Source organism: Neolamprologus brichardi, chromosome 1 (assembly GCF_056152115.1).
Source record: "Neolamprologus brichardi isolate AB-2024 chromosome 1, ASM5615211v1, whole genome shotgun sequence".
Classification (NCBI taxonomy): Eukaryota; Metazoa; Chordata; class Actinopteri; order Cichliformes; family Cichlidae; genus Neolamprologus; species Neolamprologus brichardi.
In genome coordinates, this window is record NC_142104.1 from 11,938,182 (window position 1) to 11,954,650 (window position 16,469).

The 16,469-nt window shown below is 40.0% G+C and overlaps 1 protein-coding gene across 3 annotated transcripts in view; it reads left to right on the forward strand.

Annotated features, from left to right (window-relative positions):
• Positions 1 to 16,225, forward strand: part of myo5aa (myosin VAa) — a 65,562-nt gene extending 49,337 nt beyond the window's left edge. Inside the window, exons 29-42 of one of the 3 annotated variants that reach the window (XM_087852898.1) lie at positions 1,498 to 1,595; positions 1,743 to 1,799; positions 5,624 to 5,704; positions 7,239 to 7,437; positions 8,057 to 8,122; positions 8,578 to 8,671; positions 8,767 to 8,916; positions 9,078 to 9,232; positions 9,388 to 9,477; positions 9,794 to 9,944; positions 10,489 to 10,771; positions 10,846 to 11,020; positions 11,147 to 11,227; positions 12,398 to 16,225. In XM_087852898.1, the coding sequence (XP_087709024.1) occupies positions 1,498 to 1,595; positions 1,743 to 1,799; positions 5,624 to 5,704; positions 7,239 to 7,437; positions 8,057 to 8,122; positions 8,578 to 8,671; positions 8,767 to 8,916; positions 9,078 to 9,232; positions 9,388 to 9,477; positions 9,794 to 9,944; positions 10,489 to 10,771; positions 10,846 to 11,020; positions 11,147 to 11,227; positions 12,398 to 12,550 (1,833 nt within the window). In that variant the 3' untranslated portion in view covers positions 12,551 to 16,225. The remainder of the gene's footprint in view (positions 1 to 1,497; positions 1,596 to 1,742; positions 1,800 to 5,623; positions 5,705 to 7,238; positions 7,438 to 8,056; positions 8,123 to 8,577; positions 8,672 to 8,766; positions 8,917 to 9,077; positions 9,233 to 9,387; positions 9,478 to 9,793; positions 9,945 to 10,488; positions 10,772 to 10,845; positions 11,021 to 11,146; positions 11,228 to 12,397) is intronic. The other 2 variants (XM_087852812.1, XM_087852864.1) reach the window with 2 other exon arrangements.
• The last annotated feature ends 244 nt before the right edge of the window (positions 16,226 to 16,469 follow it).

Consider the following 16,469-nt stretch of genomic DNA (forward strand, 5'->3'; position numbering starts at 1 on the left):
TCAGTTGTCTTTTATTGTCTTTTATTCTGCATTAGTTTAACTTTGTGGAATGAAGAGATGCGACTCGCTGCCATTGTCTGCTTTCACACGCTCAGTGAAACACATTAAGTCCTGTTCTCTTGAAGCTGTGTGAAAATTTGTAACCTAAATTGAAGACTAAAGTAGAAAGGTCAAAGAAGTTACTGATATTTCCGTGTGGAGCAAGTATGACCGGTTATAAAATGTTGTAATACAAAGTTAAGTAAGTGGGTAAGAATCTGAAAATAAGTGAGAAATGTAGCTTAATATTGGATAGACCCTCAATGGCCACTTTGTTAGGTACAAAGATGTTTAACTGCTTGTTAATCAAATGTCCAACCGACCGCATCACAGCAGCTCAGTGCCTTTAGGGGTGTAGACATAGTCAAGACAGCCTGCTTAATTTTAAGCGGATATACGTAAATTAATTAGTGAAAATACTTTATACTTTATTTTAATACCTAATAAAGTATAATACTTTATTAATCCCAGAGGAAATTATGTTCAGGAAATTCTGAATTTGGTGTAAAATAACAGGAAAGCATGTACCCATTGTGCCTTGTATCAACAGTTCAGGCTGGTGGTGGTGTGGGAAATATATTCTCTTGACACACTTTAGGCCCTTTAGTACCACTTGAGCATCATTTAAATGTGTGGCCAGTGAATCTGTGATCAGTATACATGTGCTAAAAAGCAATAGATTAAGTAGACATAAGTGATAGATTTTAAAATTTCATATTTGGCTACAGTTACATGTGTAGAATTAGTGGAGCGTTATATAATATATAAATATTTACCTGAATATCATGGATATCTGACTGAAGCATAGAGGTTCTGCTTTTAAATGTTAATATGAATTCAGAGTTTAAGCCGCCCTTAACTCTAACTGTTCAATACAACATAATGAGGTGTAAACAGATCTAAATCACTTTAATATCAGATCAAGTTCAGATTTATGAGGAGACTGGGGCTCATCTGACACCAAGCAGTATTTATGTGTATTTATTTATAACTCAAATTAAAGGATACGATACTATAATTACAAAATTAATAGAAAGGAAAAGAACAGATAATTAAAAGAAGTAAAATTAGAGAGTCAAGACATAATAGTCATATTTATAATCAGACACTGTCTTCACCTGTGTATTGTACATTTGTCTTGTCCTTTGTCTTTGTGTGTGTGTGTGTGTGTGTGTGTGTGTGTGTCTGTGTGTGTGTTGTACTTCAGTATGAAAGCTCCCTTCAAGTTGAAATTGTGGTTTTTGAATAATATGAGTGTGTCATGAATACTTGAACAAAATTGATTGAAGGTTATTTCAGATGTTTTTTTTTAAAAAAAGGCGATAACCGCAGTACTGTAGATGCAAATATTATATGTATTAGGTGAATGGTTCTTAGTCATGTATCCCAAAAAACATCAAAACTTTTGATCACAAGTGATAAGTATTGTTTCTCTATTGTCTCTTCGCTTATTTCCAGGAGACCATGACGGAGCCTTCAGTGTATAAAGATGACGTGTCCAAACTGAAGGACGACGAAGTCAAGCAAGCTTACGTAGGCCTCAAAGACACCAACAGGTACTTCTCTTCCTCACCTCCATGTCTTTACTCATTGTCCTCGACTAACTCACATCCACCTTTGTATTCTCTAGTGCCATTATGATACTGTGTATGTGTGAGCGCTGTGTGTGCGATGTGTGTGTGAATCCCTGTTTGTCCTGTCAGATCTCCTAGGTTCATGCGTCAGCAGCTGGAAGTCAGTGATCTCCTGAGTAGGCTGAGGTAACTGATGAGACGTGGCCGATGCATCGTGGAGCAGAGCATGCATGGCCACGCTGTCGCTGAAATACTGGGTTATAAATGACAGATGTTACTGCAGCTGATTTCAGTCTGTAGTGCTGATGAAAGCTTGAGCGGCAGAGCGTAACATTTTTTTGGCCCTAAAAGCATGATGAATAACGCGCCTATTGTCATTATCACGGCGTCAAATAATGCCACCGGCGTGTCTTACCCAACTCATTGTTAGTTTTTCCTAAAACTAATGCGTTTAGTGTCTAAACCAAACCTTCCAGTAAAACTGAAAGGGAAAGATGAAGGAGAAAAGAAAAGTTCACATCATTTTGGTATATTGTGGGCCTGATCTGTAATTTCGTCTTACTGATTGGAAACTAGCTGACCGATTAGGTTTAGTGTTATTTATTTGTGAAGTGTGCCGATTGGATTTGAAAAATATGACGGATAGAAAAATGTTACAGAAATAATTGAACAAAAAAAATCCTTTAATCGATTAAAAATAGTTCAGAAAATGTGTGAAATTGAACATTTGAACTTCCTTCTGAGACTCAAAATATTTTGAAAATGCTGAAAAAAAATGGATGGATGTTAATTTTATATTGATTTTTTTTTGTTTTGAACTCGTTTGGAAAATATAATACTGCTGCATCTGTCTGCCCTTTAGAGTAATAAATAAACAATTATAGCTCATGAAGACATTTTCATTACAATGAACTATGATTAGAATGAAAGAACTTTATTAGGATAAACTAATCTAGTCCCCTAATTTTCTGTCTTTAATACTATATGCATATGACTGACTTCTAACGTTTAAAAAAAGAAAGTGAAAAAAGGTTTTAAAAAGTGAAGTAGGACGTGAAGACATTTTCTGGATGATTAACCTTTCAGCTTCCTAAAGCAGGTCTTTGTAACTTGTTGTACATAATGGTGGACAGACGGCAAAAACGGCATATTTGACGCACAGGAGTGAGAACACGCTGCAAAATAAAATATTAGATTCTGTTTTGGCCTAACAGAAAGAGGACATTGTGTATATGTAGCTGTACTTACTGACATCAAGAATATTTATGTGGCTCATGAGGGAAGTGAGAAAATGGTTTGCATGGGTCAAACTGTTCAGCATGAACCGGAGCAGAGTTGCTTCTTCTGTCTTCTCTTTAAAACAAAGAGTTCTGTGACTTTAATGGCTCTGCAGTTGTTGTGACTTTATCTCTGTATTCACGGTGATGTAGTTACTGCAGGACCTGCTTCACATAACAGCATGAAACTATCTGAGCAGCGAGGGAGACGGCTTTGAGTTTCGGTTTGACTTTTACGCCCAAAGTGACTAACCGTGCCACAGTTTAGATCCCGATGTAGAAGAGCTTCAGCCTCAGCTTTATAGAAGGAGTTTGGCATGAATGGTGCATGAAATGATTCATTTATGTTTTAATTGTTTTCATTATTACACTAAAACAGCGATGCACAGCGTACTTGTGCGGAAGCGTGCATTTACACACAACCACAGACTGTATATAAAGGAGGGAGGCAGCAAGGAAGGAGATGCAAAAGAGGCTGCGTTTGCAAACATTTGACTCCTGTTTGCAAACAAAGTTACTGTAGAGAGAAATCTATTGGAAAATGGCCACATGAGCAGCCTTCCGATGTTTTTTTTTTTTTTTTTTTTTTTGCCTCAACACTTGGTTCAAGTCTTATTATTATTCAGATCTTATATGCTGCACATGTTGTAATGTATTGTCTTCATCAGGGGTACCTTCTGAGTTTTTCAGACGTCACTGTGATTTCCCCACTCCACGCTCCAAAAAAACAAATTCATTTACACAATACATTGCACAAAAAAAATACCTGTAGCAATTATGACAAAAATTAAAGCTCATGTTTGCAAATTAATATTTAATTTACAATCTTTTTAAAAATTTTGTCACAAAGTTCAACACAGAATTTTCCATTTTCAAAAAATGTTAATTTTCTGGTAATTATTATTTAATGGTTCAGGCTTTAAAGGGTTCATTAGATTTGACCCATGCTCATCCAATTTCAAAACACGAAGATAGTAAAGTCCAAAACACGTCACAGCAGGGCTTCCATCTTTTATATACAGTCTGTGTGCACAACTAAAATGGAAAAGGGTAAAATGTTACAATCTCTGTATTTTAAAATGTTAAGTCAATTTACTTTTCCTCATAATAATTTTACTGGTTTCAGAACAGTGCAGACATTAGGCCTCATTCACAAATCTGCGCTTGAACATTTCAAACGTTTCATGCAGAAATCCCAAATTCATCCATATTTTTTTCCTGAAAGCTGGTTTACAGCAGCCTCAGACAATCACAAGGGCCTTTCTGTCTCACACACATTTTTGCCGAAAGCGTAGCATATTAGGGTGGCTTTATTAAAAAATAAATAATCCAAGCATATTTGGCACAATTAATTTAATAGAGATCATCCTAATTGACAGTTAACATCGCCTCTTTACTAAATGCTACTTCGGCGTAATAAATGGCTTTGGGTGATGGATCCAGGTGGTGCTCATCCTTCACCCGTTGCCTCCTTTTTCTTCTGGTCTGTTTCCAAGTTTTCACAGCAGCTCTGATGTCGAAACTTTTGCCTGTGTCACCTTTCGCTCCGAGTCTCTGGAGACACAATATTTACTGCCTCGGCTATTGCAGTCCAAGCTTTTCACTCCTAAGGAAACACTTCAGAAAAGTGTGCCTTCTCTGGCTTCTACCTCAAAGCTCTCACTCCTTTTACTTTTTTGTTTTGTTTTTTTAGCAACCGTGCTTCCCTTTTCACTCTCGACTTCATAGAGAAATGGAGTATGACAGTTTCTAGACAGCAAAAAACAGCCACATGCCATTCAATATAGAATGATTTGGATTTGCACACGGAGGCGATGGGAGCTAAATTTGAAAGTGATCTTGCAAGAATAAGCATTACTGTGCACAGTAACACATGCACATTTTATTGAATGAGGCCAAATGTTTGACAGCTGATAAGATCAATGAGATCAGATTAGAAATATCTACAGCGACAATGTTGTTTTACAGTAGAGCTTCCCTAAAAGTTCAACTTTGTATCGCTGCATTCATGTGTCCCATTTCTTGACCTTTTCTGTTCCCACTGACTACAAAGTTTGGTCACTGGATCACTCAGTAAATGCAAGAACAAACTCATTCACTCACACACATATAAAATACTGCTAATTCACATCAGTAGATTTATACCACTGTTACCTGCAGTGGTTGAATAAATGATTAAAGTGGACCTTTTCTTTATTTTCTGTTGTGCACATACTGTTACAGTAATGAGGTCTGCACATGTCCATCTCATCTCTGTCAACCATAATCTCAGGTTTGACACTAAAGGCTCTGTTCCAGATGCTCCTTTGTCTTTTTTACTCTTCGTGATCCCTGTGAAAGTAGTTTTCTCTAATTTGGTCATTTCAGGCAGAGAAGCGCCACCTGCTGTTCTAACCTTGTTAATGAGGCGGCAAGATTGATGCAGCTGTTGTAAAAGACAGAAGGGGTTAGAAACGAGCGGAATAGGTCCACTTTAATGTATTACTGAAATGCATTGAGTCAGAAATAGGACTTCACACATCATCAGGATCAGGTTTTACAGGTTTTCTTCCTTTAACTTTATGACATCACACAAATTAGTATTATTGTTATTTTGTGTTGAAGACCAGATGCAGGATGTTATCACACCTCAGATAAATATTCTTGCTCATGTGGTCCCGCTCACCCGACCACCCTTCACGTTTCTTTGTGCCATTGTAATGTTCATGTTGCTTTGTGTTGTGTGTCGGTTAGATCTGCTGCTCCAGACTTGCGTAAGCTGAATGAGGACGGAGAGCTGTGGCTGGTTAATCAGGGCTTGAAGGAGACCATCAGGTTTAACGGTGTTTTTGAGCATGATACGTTTGCCTTTTTTCACGGGAAAGAATGTGACCCGTTGGTTTTCTTCGCTCACGTTTCTCTCTCACATCAGTCTGTTTATTTTGACTGCCTTCTGATTATTTGTCTTCCTTATTGTTTCTGCCACACACTTCACAGGGTGCTATAATGTAAAACTTTCTTTAGGTGTTGTGTAATGTACAGTCACTGATGCAAAGCTTTGGTTTGAGTTTCTAGATTTATTTCTGACAGTGAAGCAGGATTTGTCTTCGTACTGTACTAACCATGTTTTATGCAGCTATGAAAGCTTGTTAAATGTCAGTTGACCTTGGAATTTTTCTTCCTTTTATGCTGTGATGCCTTCAGCTTGTGAAGTTAGATGGGCTGAATTTTTTTATTCACTCAAGTGTTTCCTCAATAACTGCTTACTATCGTTAAAAAGCTGTGAAAAAACTCTTAAGTGTTGTTCACAGACATTGACTAAGGTTAATCACTTTCTTCATGCTTTTTATTTTTTTACAGTGTTTGTCTTTAAATCTTGAGAGGTCTGGTAGTGTCATAGAGCAGTTATTTTTCTCTGAGGGGGTTGCACTGTGATGTGTGTGCGTGCAGTACTTTAAATACATAATAAAGAGTTCAAACACATTTTTTACCTTGAGCTATACGAGGTGCTGGTAGAGAAAAAAATTTCTCCAGAGGAATATTTTTAGAAAGTTTTAGAAATAAAACCCAGACTACTATAACCTTAAAAACGTTTTAGAATCAAACAGGCGGCTGCACACGAATTCAATCCCCACCAGAGCCGATAGCCCCATATTCCCAAAGCACAGGACACCTCGAGGAATGTGGACAAATGTCTTCTCCAAGTCCACAAAACACATGTAGACTGGTTGGACAAACTCAAGAAGAAATATCTGCTAATCATCTTTGTACAAAATGATTTATGCATGCAGAAAAACAAATGGATCATAAAAACTAGTAAAATAATAGAAGTCATTTTATGCACTATATGCATAAAACGATTGATCCCTAAAAGGCATCAGCAAGAAAGGATTGCATCAGAGAAATTGTTGGAAAAACAGAAAAACAGTGTATATCCACCAAGAAAGGCAGTCAAAGTTCTTTTTTAATAAAGTGTATGAAGTGCTGCTGTTATACTAACTGCTACTGTAGTTTTCATAAAAAGGTAGAAACACTGCATGTTGGTTGCTGAATGAAAACTGAACCTCTGTCAGCTCTACCTGCTCCGTTCCTGAGCCTGATCTCTGAGTACTGATTTGGCTCGGTTCAGTTTTCCTCAGAGAAACTTTTACTCTGAAGAGAGGAGGAGAATGAATGAGCGTTGTTCAGAGAGGCCGGACTCTGGGCTGCTGGTAGTGTCTGCACAGCATGCTGCTGCTGCTGTCCTCAAGCACCACTTTCTGGTGGAAACTACAGCTTCTCTTTCCCTTCTGCACTGGGCGTCTCACTGCTTTTCTCCCCCTCACAGTATGATGCTGATTTCTGTCTCTTTCTCTCTTACCTCTCTCAGGCTACTGGAGCACCAGCTGCAGACTCAGCGGAGGACTTACGATAATGAGGTGGAGTCGTTGCGCAGCGAGCTGCAGAACGTCAAGGAGGAGAACAACCGGCAGCAGCAGCTCTTAGCCCAGAATCTGCAGCTGCCTCCAGAGGCCAGAATCGAAGCCAGTCTGCAACACGAGATCACCCGGCTCACCAATGAGAACCTGGTACGCTGCAGCTTCCACACACAGATACGGGGAGGAGCTAAATTTTGTCTCAGAAATTCAGCATAATTTTTAAATGATAAAAATAAAAACAACACACTTATTTTTACCAGTATACACACAAGAATGGATTTTAGGTGTGTGTATACACAAACTTTTCTTGATATATATCCATATAACTACTGACAGCTACAGACAATTTGTATATCTTACACTCATATTAAATCTGCAATCACATTATTTATTATTAACAGGCCAAAAACCCACAGAATAATTTTAATTTGCTGTAAATACATTACCACATACCACTAAGAAAAGGTCACACCCCCAACCAACGCTTCTGAAATAATCATTCCACCCCACGGTTTGAGAAAACTGGGACTACGAAGACTTGTGTGGATATTACACTATCCGTAAAGATGGCCACAGCTCATTTGACTGATATGTTACATCACTAATAATAAGACCATGACTAAAAACTCTTCCAGTGGTGGAAATGTGAATAAAAGCATTTCGACTGTGTGATTTGAGTCACTTTCATGGCCATACATACACAAACGAAACCAGCCGCTACAGAGCTGCGTCCCACACGCTCATTTGTGTGGATGGTGTCACCTGACAGGAACTCATGGCAGACGACCCCACGGCATCCCGAGAGGCTCGAGTCGTCATTTTACGTCGGATGGTTGTATGTAGAGACCGCGTGTGTGTTTGCCTGCATGTTTGCACGTTTCTGACTAACTGAGATTGTTCTGAATGAAATGCTGCAGGGTGCCGCTCTAATTCTCTGCAACAGTGTCTTGTAACTCACAGCAGAGCAGCGCTGCACCTTCTTCTTTTTCCTAACAGCCAAAAAAATCCTGCAATCTTCCTCTGAAAACCCCCCCAAAACAAAAACCAGTACAGCAGTACTAATGTTGATTTTAAAAATCACACTAAGGATGTTTTTAAATTCTTTTCTCTTCATCTTCTAACCTTTTGATTTCCGTGTTTGAGCTGATGTCCACTGCAAAGCCACTAACAGAAGAGTAGGATTCCTCCTTGTCGCCACTGGAGGGCGACATTGCTAAGCGGTCTGTGTCTGATGATGCTGTCTGTTAGTCCTCACTGTTCTCTCCTCTGTGTCCCTCGCTGTGTTTTTAGGATCTAATGGAGCAGCTAGAGAAGCAGGACAGAACAATCCGAAAGCTCAAGAAGCAGCTGAAAGTTTACTCCAAGAGGATTGGAGAGATGGGAGGTAAAGCGAGAAAAACCGAAACCTAAAAATCTCTATTCATATATGCTCGTTTCCACCACATGTCAGCTGACTGTCACATGCCATGCTTCTTCCAGCCGGTCAAACCGAAGGCCAGACATCTCCGGGACAGATGGTGGATGAGCCGATCCACCCTGTCAACATTCCTCGCAGGGAGAAAGACTTCCAGGGAATGCTAGAGTACAAGAAGGAGGATGAAATGAAACTGGTTAAGAACCTCATCCTGGGTAAGAATTTAGAATTAATGATATAGTCCACTATCTAAAGCGTTAAAGTAGATGGAAAGGAGTCCTGAAATTACTGAAATTCCCTGGAAACTGAAGCCTCAATTCACGGTTTGCACAAAATAAAATCTACAAATAAACTCACCCCTCCTCCATCTCTCCAGAACTAAAACCTCGTGGTGTAGCAGTGAATCTGATCCCAGGTCTGCCAGCCTACATCCTGTTCATGTGTCTGAGACATGCAGACTACGTCAACGATGACCAGAAGGTCCGCACTCTGCTCACGTCAACCATCAACAGCATTAAAAAGATCTTAAAGGTACGTATGCTTTTAATATTTGAATAAAGTTCACATTTTGCGTTTCCAGCTCCTTTGTTCTTAAATTAAATTTTTGGATGTTTTTTTTGCATTACATAACTAAAAAAGGTTCTGCAGTGAACACAAACTTCTGCTGATGTTTTCTTCTTCATCAGAAACGAGGAGATGATTTTGAGACCGTCTCTTTCTGGCTGGCCAACACCTGCCGCTTCCTGCACTGTTTGAAACAGTACAGCGGAGACGAAGTGAGACCAACAACAATACACAAAACACAGAAAATGTCCCATTCCAGTACATACAAGGTTTTTCTAGTCAGTTCAATAAGACATCTGGTATCACTGTATTTAGATATTCGGAAAGAAGGAATCTCTTTTATTATCTTGCTGTTGCAGTCCTTTATATACTAATCTGTTAAAAATGACCTAAAGGACAAAAAATATAAAGCTTGACGTAACAAGCTGTTGTTTTGTTTGTTTGTTTTTTGTATTGACCGACTGTGTCGTGGATTAATATTGACATCGTTCACCTTCTCTAACACATTGTTTTCTGTGCTTGTCTCAGCAATTCATGAAGCACAACACGTCGAGGCAGAACGAGCACTGTCTGTCCAACTTCGACCTCGCAGAGTACAGACAAGTGATCAGCGACCTGGCCATCCAGATCTACCAGCAGCTGATCAAATGCATGGAGAACATCCTCCAGCCCATGATAGGTGTGTCCCTGTACATGTGATGTGTGTGTGTCACTTGATAAGTAATTTCCTGCTCCTTTGGTTCTTTTATGCAAACAAGCTTTAAGACACCTTTGACAGTTAAATATGGTCCAAAGTACTCACTGTATCTGCTCTTACTGATGTTACACTTCCATGAAAAAGAGGATTTATGAGGTGCAGTTAGCCATAACTGTAAGCTATCAAAATAAAGAAAAGATGAAAAATTCTAGCTGAGGAATTTCTGAAATAAATCCATGTGATACTATAATTTTACTGCTATAAATGTAATTATAGACGAGGATTTAAAAATAGTACGATTTTAGGTGGTTGGTGAAGTTAGGAAGTTGCCATAAAATGTTCAGGCACCCACAGCTAGCTACAGAGATGTAGTTGGGCTAACATATAGTTTTCACAAGACTCGATGCAAAAGAAGTAAGTACATGCTGAGAGGGTTGAACTTATAATCAGGGTCGGTTGATCATCATTTAACAAGCGGGTAGAGCACATGTACTTATACACCTCCTGTGTGCGTGTGTTTCCTCAGTCTCTGGCATGTTGGAGCACGAGACCATTCAGGGCGTGTCGGGAGTTAAGCCCACGGGTCTGCGTAAACGGACATCAAGCATTGCCGACGAGGGCACCTACACCCTGGACTCCATCCTGCGACAGCTCAGCGCCTTCCACTCCACCATGTGCCAGCACGGCACCGACCCTGAGCTCATCAAGCAGGTGGTGAAGCAGCAGTTTTACATCATCGGCGCTGTCACACTCAACAACCTGCTGCTACGCAAAGACATGTGCTCCTGGAGCAAAGGCATGCAGATCAGGTATGAGGTGTCGCTGCTCAGAGAAGATCTCCAGAGTGAGGCCGGATGTGTTATCTCATAATGCGTGTTTGCAGGTACAATGTGAGTCAGCTGGAGGAGTGGCTCAGAGACAAAGGTCTGATGACCTGCGGAGCCAAAGAGACGCTGGAGCCTCTGATCCAGGCCGCTCAGCTGCTGCAGGTGAAGAAGAAGACTGACGAGGATGCAGAGGCCATCTGCTCCATGTGCCACGCTCTCACCACTGCTCAGGTAAAATATTCTGTCATTACACCTCATTCAGATAAAATCTGATTTTTAAAATTATTATCAGCTAAAGCTTCAGCTAAAACGTTTCTCTTTCTGTGTTTTGTAACTTTTCTGTCTTGTGTCTTTCAGATCGTAAAAGTCCTGAACCTCTACACCCCCGTCAACGAGTTTGAGGAGAGAGTGTCAGTCGCATTCATACGGACCATACAGGTAATTTCTTTTTTGGCTAAATCAAGTCTATACTGCTATATCTTCAGTGTTTTGGGGTCATTTTTTCCTGGTTCCAGGCAAGCTGCAGTTGAGTGAGGCTGGCTCTACCCGGGTTATCTTCCTGTTAAAAGGAAATTCTTCCTTTTAACAGGAAGTCAAATGGACCAATACGGCAATGCCATGATGATCCATTTGGCAAAATAAATCCATTGGGTATCCTTGTTGGTCTTCAGACAACAATTCTGACGGCTAAAGAACCAAATGGGACAGGCAAAAAAAAAAAGGAAATTCTTCCTCAAAGCGGTCACTCGTAGAAAACTGTCTGATTGTTTGGGTTTTGTCACTAATATTGTGAGGTCTTTGAGACACCTGTTGTTGTTAACTAGTGCATGTACCGTAAAGGCAATGAATGTGTGCTGCTTTGAAAAACATCAGCATTTTTCTGGCATTTCTGGGCATCTGATAAACAGAAACTTCTGTTCTGCTTGAGTAACTAAAACGCCAAGCAACACAGCTGCAGAGATGAATGCATCCAGTGTCAGTGTGCATGTTAAGGTCAGCATTGGATAGGGATGGCTTTTATATTCAGTTTCCTTTGTGCTAATATATGTCATGTGAGAGGAATATGTCAGAAGTAACGTCAAGTTAAAACTACATTGCTGGTGAGGAAGAGAATGATATGTAGCTACAGCTCCAAAACCACAACTGCTAGCTTTGACTTTGCCTAAAGCCGTCGCTCTGATGGAAATGAATGCGCTTGTTTATGTGGTGGAGCGGGTTCTGCCAAGATCGACTCACTGTGAAGTAAAGTAAAGTCGATGTACAGTAGCTGGATAGATAATTGCAAAGATGGAGTTTATATAATTTATTTTTAAAGTAACAGGTTACTTTTTAGTGGTAGCTATCTTGTAATAGGAGAGCTGTAAATTTGATAACAAGTACAGTTCCCTGACACTTCCCATAGGCACTATGTTGAGCTCAGGGGTCCTCTCAGATCTGAGTCACTGCACTGATCTGTATTTACGAACAAAAGTTCATGCAATCAATTCTGCACCAAGATAACTTTTCTTACTTGTCGAGTCTTCAGACAGACTGGCTTAATATATTTTCTGTCTACTACCTTTTTTTTTTAATGCACATGAACTTTTTCCATCATCTCTGTCTCTCCAGACTCGCTTGCGGGACCGCTGTGAGAGTCCCCAGCTGTTGATGGACACGAAGATGATCTATCCCGTCACCTTCCCGTTTAACCCTTCTTGCCTCGCACTGGAAACCATCCAGATCCCCGGCTCGCTCAATTTGGCCTTCCTCACCCGTGTCTAATCCGAGCCCATGAGAGCACTCTGAGCCCTGCGGCAAATTTGTCTTAGTGGCCACAGTCCCTGCAAGTCACCGTCTCCCCAAAAAATTTAAAACACCACAAACACTTGCAAATTTCACTCAAGTTAACACGATTTGAAGTCATGTTTAAATATACAGGTGAAAAGGTTCAGCAGTTTCTCTAGTTTAAACACGCACATACATGAAAAATGCAGACACGTCACATCTGTAAAGTACTTTCATCCTCCGAACGTACAGACGCACACTCGCCTTCTCTCTTTCACGAACGCACAGATACGCACACATGTGGTCATTTCCGCTGGTTTAAATCTGGCCGTAAGCCCTGAGCATCATCCGCTGCTTGTACAAAACGCCTGCCTCTTAGAGAAGCCACAGGACCAGATCAATGCCTCCAGTACTCTCCATCGATCCTTCATCTGCGTTTCCAGTAATCGTTAAGATAGTAGTTGTTGTTGTTGTTGTTGTCTCAATACACGAGAGCAGGCCCACCAGGTGGAGCTGAAGCCTCAAAACAAATTATGATTTGTCAGTCTAGCAGTCTGCCCTCATGTTGGGTGAATTCTGAGCTCCTGTGTGAGGGCAGCTGAATGATGAGGTGAAAAAGTCGGCGCTCTCTCCACCCCGTGTTGAGGTGACCACTGAGCAGATTTCACTTTGTACGTTTTATTCTCTGAACACGTCAAGCCAAGACAAAATTCATCATCTGTACTATATTATTTATACATAAATAAATATATATATAAATATGAATAATATATATCCTGTATTTTATTTATTGCACTTATAGCTACATCCCTTTTTAAGATTAGAAGCTTCCCCCTTGCAGCGAATGTGTCCGAAGTAAAGGATGGGACCACTCTTTCCCACGGCAAACAGCTTCTTAGAGACAGTTTTAGTTGCTTCCTTGGCTATTATGTCAATATCAGGTAAATATGTAGTATCTTTAATGAGTGCCGGCACAGCTAATTATTTGTTAGGTCGTGTCTTAAACCTTGATATGTTTTTTTTTGTCATGTTTAGCCTGCATGTCTGGCAGATGAAGTGTAGCACAGGTTTTATAGGCGAGGACAGATTGAGAAGGTTTGAGGTTCAAACTCTGCAAAGGGTTTAACCTGCGACAGTCTGCACCGTTTACAGCTGTGACCAAAGCCGAGCGTCACAGGAAACACTGACATGAACACATACTGTATGAGTACCAACCTTACACTCTGCTTACTGTTTTTTTTTCTTGTCTTCTGGCTCAGAGCCATAAAATGTTTTACTGTTGTCATTGTGTGATTATTTACTTTGTTCAGTATTGTTATTTTCTTAAGATAATCTAAATCCATGTATTACTGAGCAGAATAGATTCTAAAGGCTCTTTGAAGTTGGTTTAATACAAATCTATTGAGCTTTACATTCCCTCTGCTACATCCTCTCACAAACACAGCTCTGTTCGACTCCTCTTACATCTCCTACCCATCCACCTTCACTCAGCATGTCCCAACGTGGACTTTTATTACCAGGAAACCAGAATGTGTTCATTTATTCCTCTTCTCAGTTTCACAGCTGGGTTAAGGGTGACAAAGAAGTTTTGTTTTTTGTCATTTTGTTGTTGGTGCACAGATTGTTTGCTTGCATGCACTGCTACTCCTGCTGCCCCCACTTAAACTGCATGGGTTTGGCAAAATCCAAGTGCATGTTTTTGATTTTAAAGAAGAGAAACCCAGGCACAGGTGAAGTGTCGGACTGTCTGGTAATCTGCCCATGTTGTTATTGCAGTAGTTTTCACACATGCATCTGCTGGATTTGTGAGAAGAGTTGCATGAGATATTTAATATATTTGACCTGCCAGCTCGCGTTAAAAAAAGTGCAGCTAATTATGGAGCTAAATGGGTGTATCATGTCCAACCTCCTACATTACCCAGGTGGCATCCTCACCTAAACAAAATCCCCTTTTCCCACTTACGTGGGCAGCAGTACTGGAACCAGTGCTGATGTGAAAACAGTTCCGAGAATAAGCTCACATTTCAGCAGGTGTGAGAAACCGTTATTATGCAGTGTTACCAGCAGATTTTGGGTCATTTCCATGTGAAGAAATCAGGCCAGTCATTGGTCAGTTTCTTGTGATAGCCCCTCCTATATTCACTGACATCACTGGTTGGGGTTAGGCACAAGTGCTTTTTGAGAAAACGTATAAAACCAGTTTCGACTGGACACAGTGGAAAAGAAGTAAAAGGATGCAGTGACCCGATTTACCAGCCATTATTCAGAGTTTGTGTGTGAAAACAGCTTTTCCTTCATTCGCTGCCTCTTCTTTTGGCACTTCTAGTTTACTTCTTGTTGTGCCGTTAGTATTAAGCTGCCTCTCGCCTTGATGTGAACCTTATTTTGCGCGGTGACCTTACCCTTTCAAAAAACACATTTCACTTTGATGGAATATTTTCTCCTTACACACATGAACTGGATTCTGCAGTTTTGATTGAAACCTTTTCAAGGATGTAAAATTTACATTCAGAGGGGAAAAAACGATCAAGGTGACGTATGAATGCCAAACTCTAGTTTTAAGTGGAGTAATTATGTAAAGCTATTTTGTGTTGCACTTTCCTGGGACCATGTTTTTGTTATATTGGTTGGATTTGTAGTTGGTTTAGTGTATGTCGTGTGCAAAGAGAACATATCTTGTAGTCGTAAGAAAGATGGTTACTGAAGGAATTAATCAACTATATGAATGTTTAAAAACATTGAAGTGTATCATGATTTTTAGCTGCACATTGTAGACCAAGCCTTATCTGAATCACTTGCTATCTGAATGACTTACACACATGATCGACGAACGTTATGGCATTGTTTTGTTCTGTCAGTGCAGTATTTGTTTTCTTTCACTGTAAAATGAATAGAAATGTGTTTTTTATTTTGATTGCGTGTCATTCGGTCCTGCAGTTGGTGTCACAGACATCAAAATGAACTTTTTTTCAACACTGCAGAGGAAATCTGATAAACGATAGATGGGTATGGACTGGAAAAAGAAATCCATCAAACTTCCCCGTTCTTTTCACACAAGTGCAGCCTGTTGACCTTCCTCTAGCTAATGTCCTGACTGACTAACATCTCTTTGTTAACACTATAAGTTGATGTGTGGCGCAGGTGTCCGAGATGAAGCTCAGAGTCAGAGGACACTGCAAAGGATTAGCTAGTTTCAGAGTAAAAACAAAAAGCATCTTCATTCATTCATTCAGTGGTTCGTGTTACTTTCTTAGTTGAGCAGAGCTGCTGCAGCATCTTGTTCCCCTGGGCTTCTCTTGGGCTCTCAAACAAGAGAAATATGTCATTCATTCACTCTGCATTTCCATACTAAAGAGAGAATCGGCTGTATGATATGACTCAGACATTATAAATTACCATTGTTCTCATCAGCACTAGCATAAATTGTGCCGTTTTAAAGAAATGTTCAAAACTAACTTAAAAAGAGATACATCCCCTCCCGAGCTCTTGAGGTACTGGTGTGAACATGCTGAAGCCGGTACCAGATGTTTCCTCTCCGATCCCATGTGTACATTTGGAAAAACTGGACTGTTTGTAGTTTCTGGTAGCTGTGCTTAGTGAATGTGTTCACTGTTAAGAAACTTGGAATAAATTGTCAAATCTGTAAAAGTAAAATAAAAGAATTCCGCACTGTTTGGGTTTCTGTGTTTCTTATTTTTGAGAGTTTTGGGTTGTTTTAGGTAAAATTAATCATGAAACAAAATAAGATGTGGAATTTTTTTGTTTTTTTTCTTTTGGGGGGTGAAGCAGTCTGATTTCTGAGGTTTCAGTGAAAGTATAAAACCTGAAAATTGGAAGGTTTACACACAGTTTCCCTGACTTCATTTAGATGTTATTGCCTTTAATCTGTTGAGGGTACTGTACTTTCTGAGCTTTT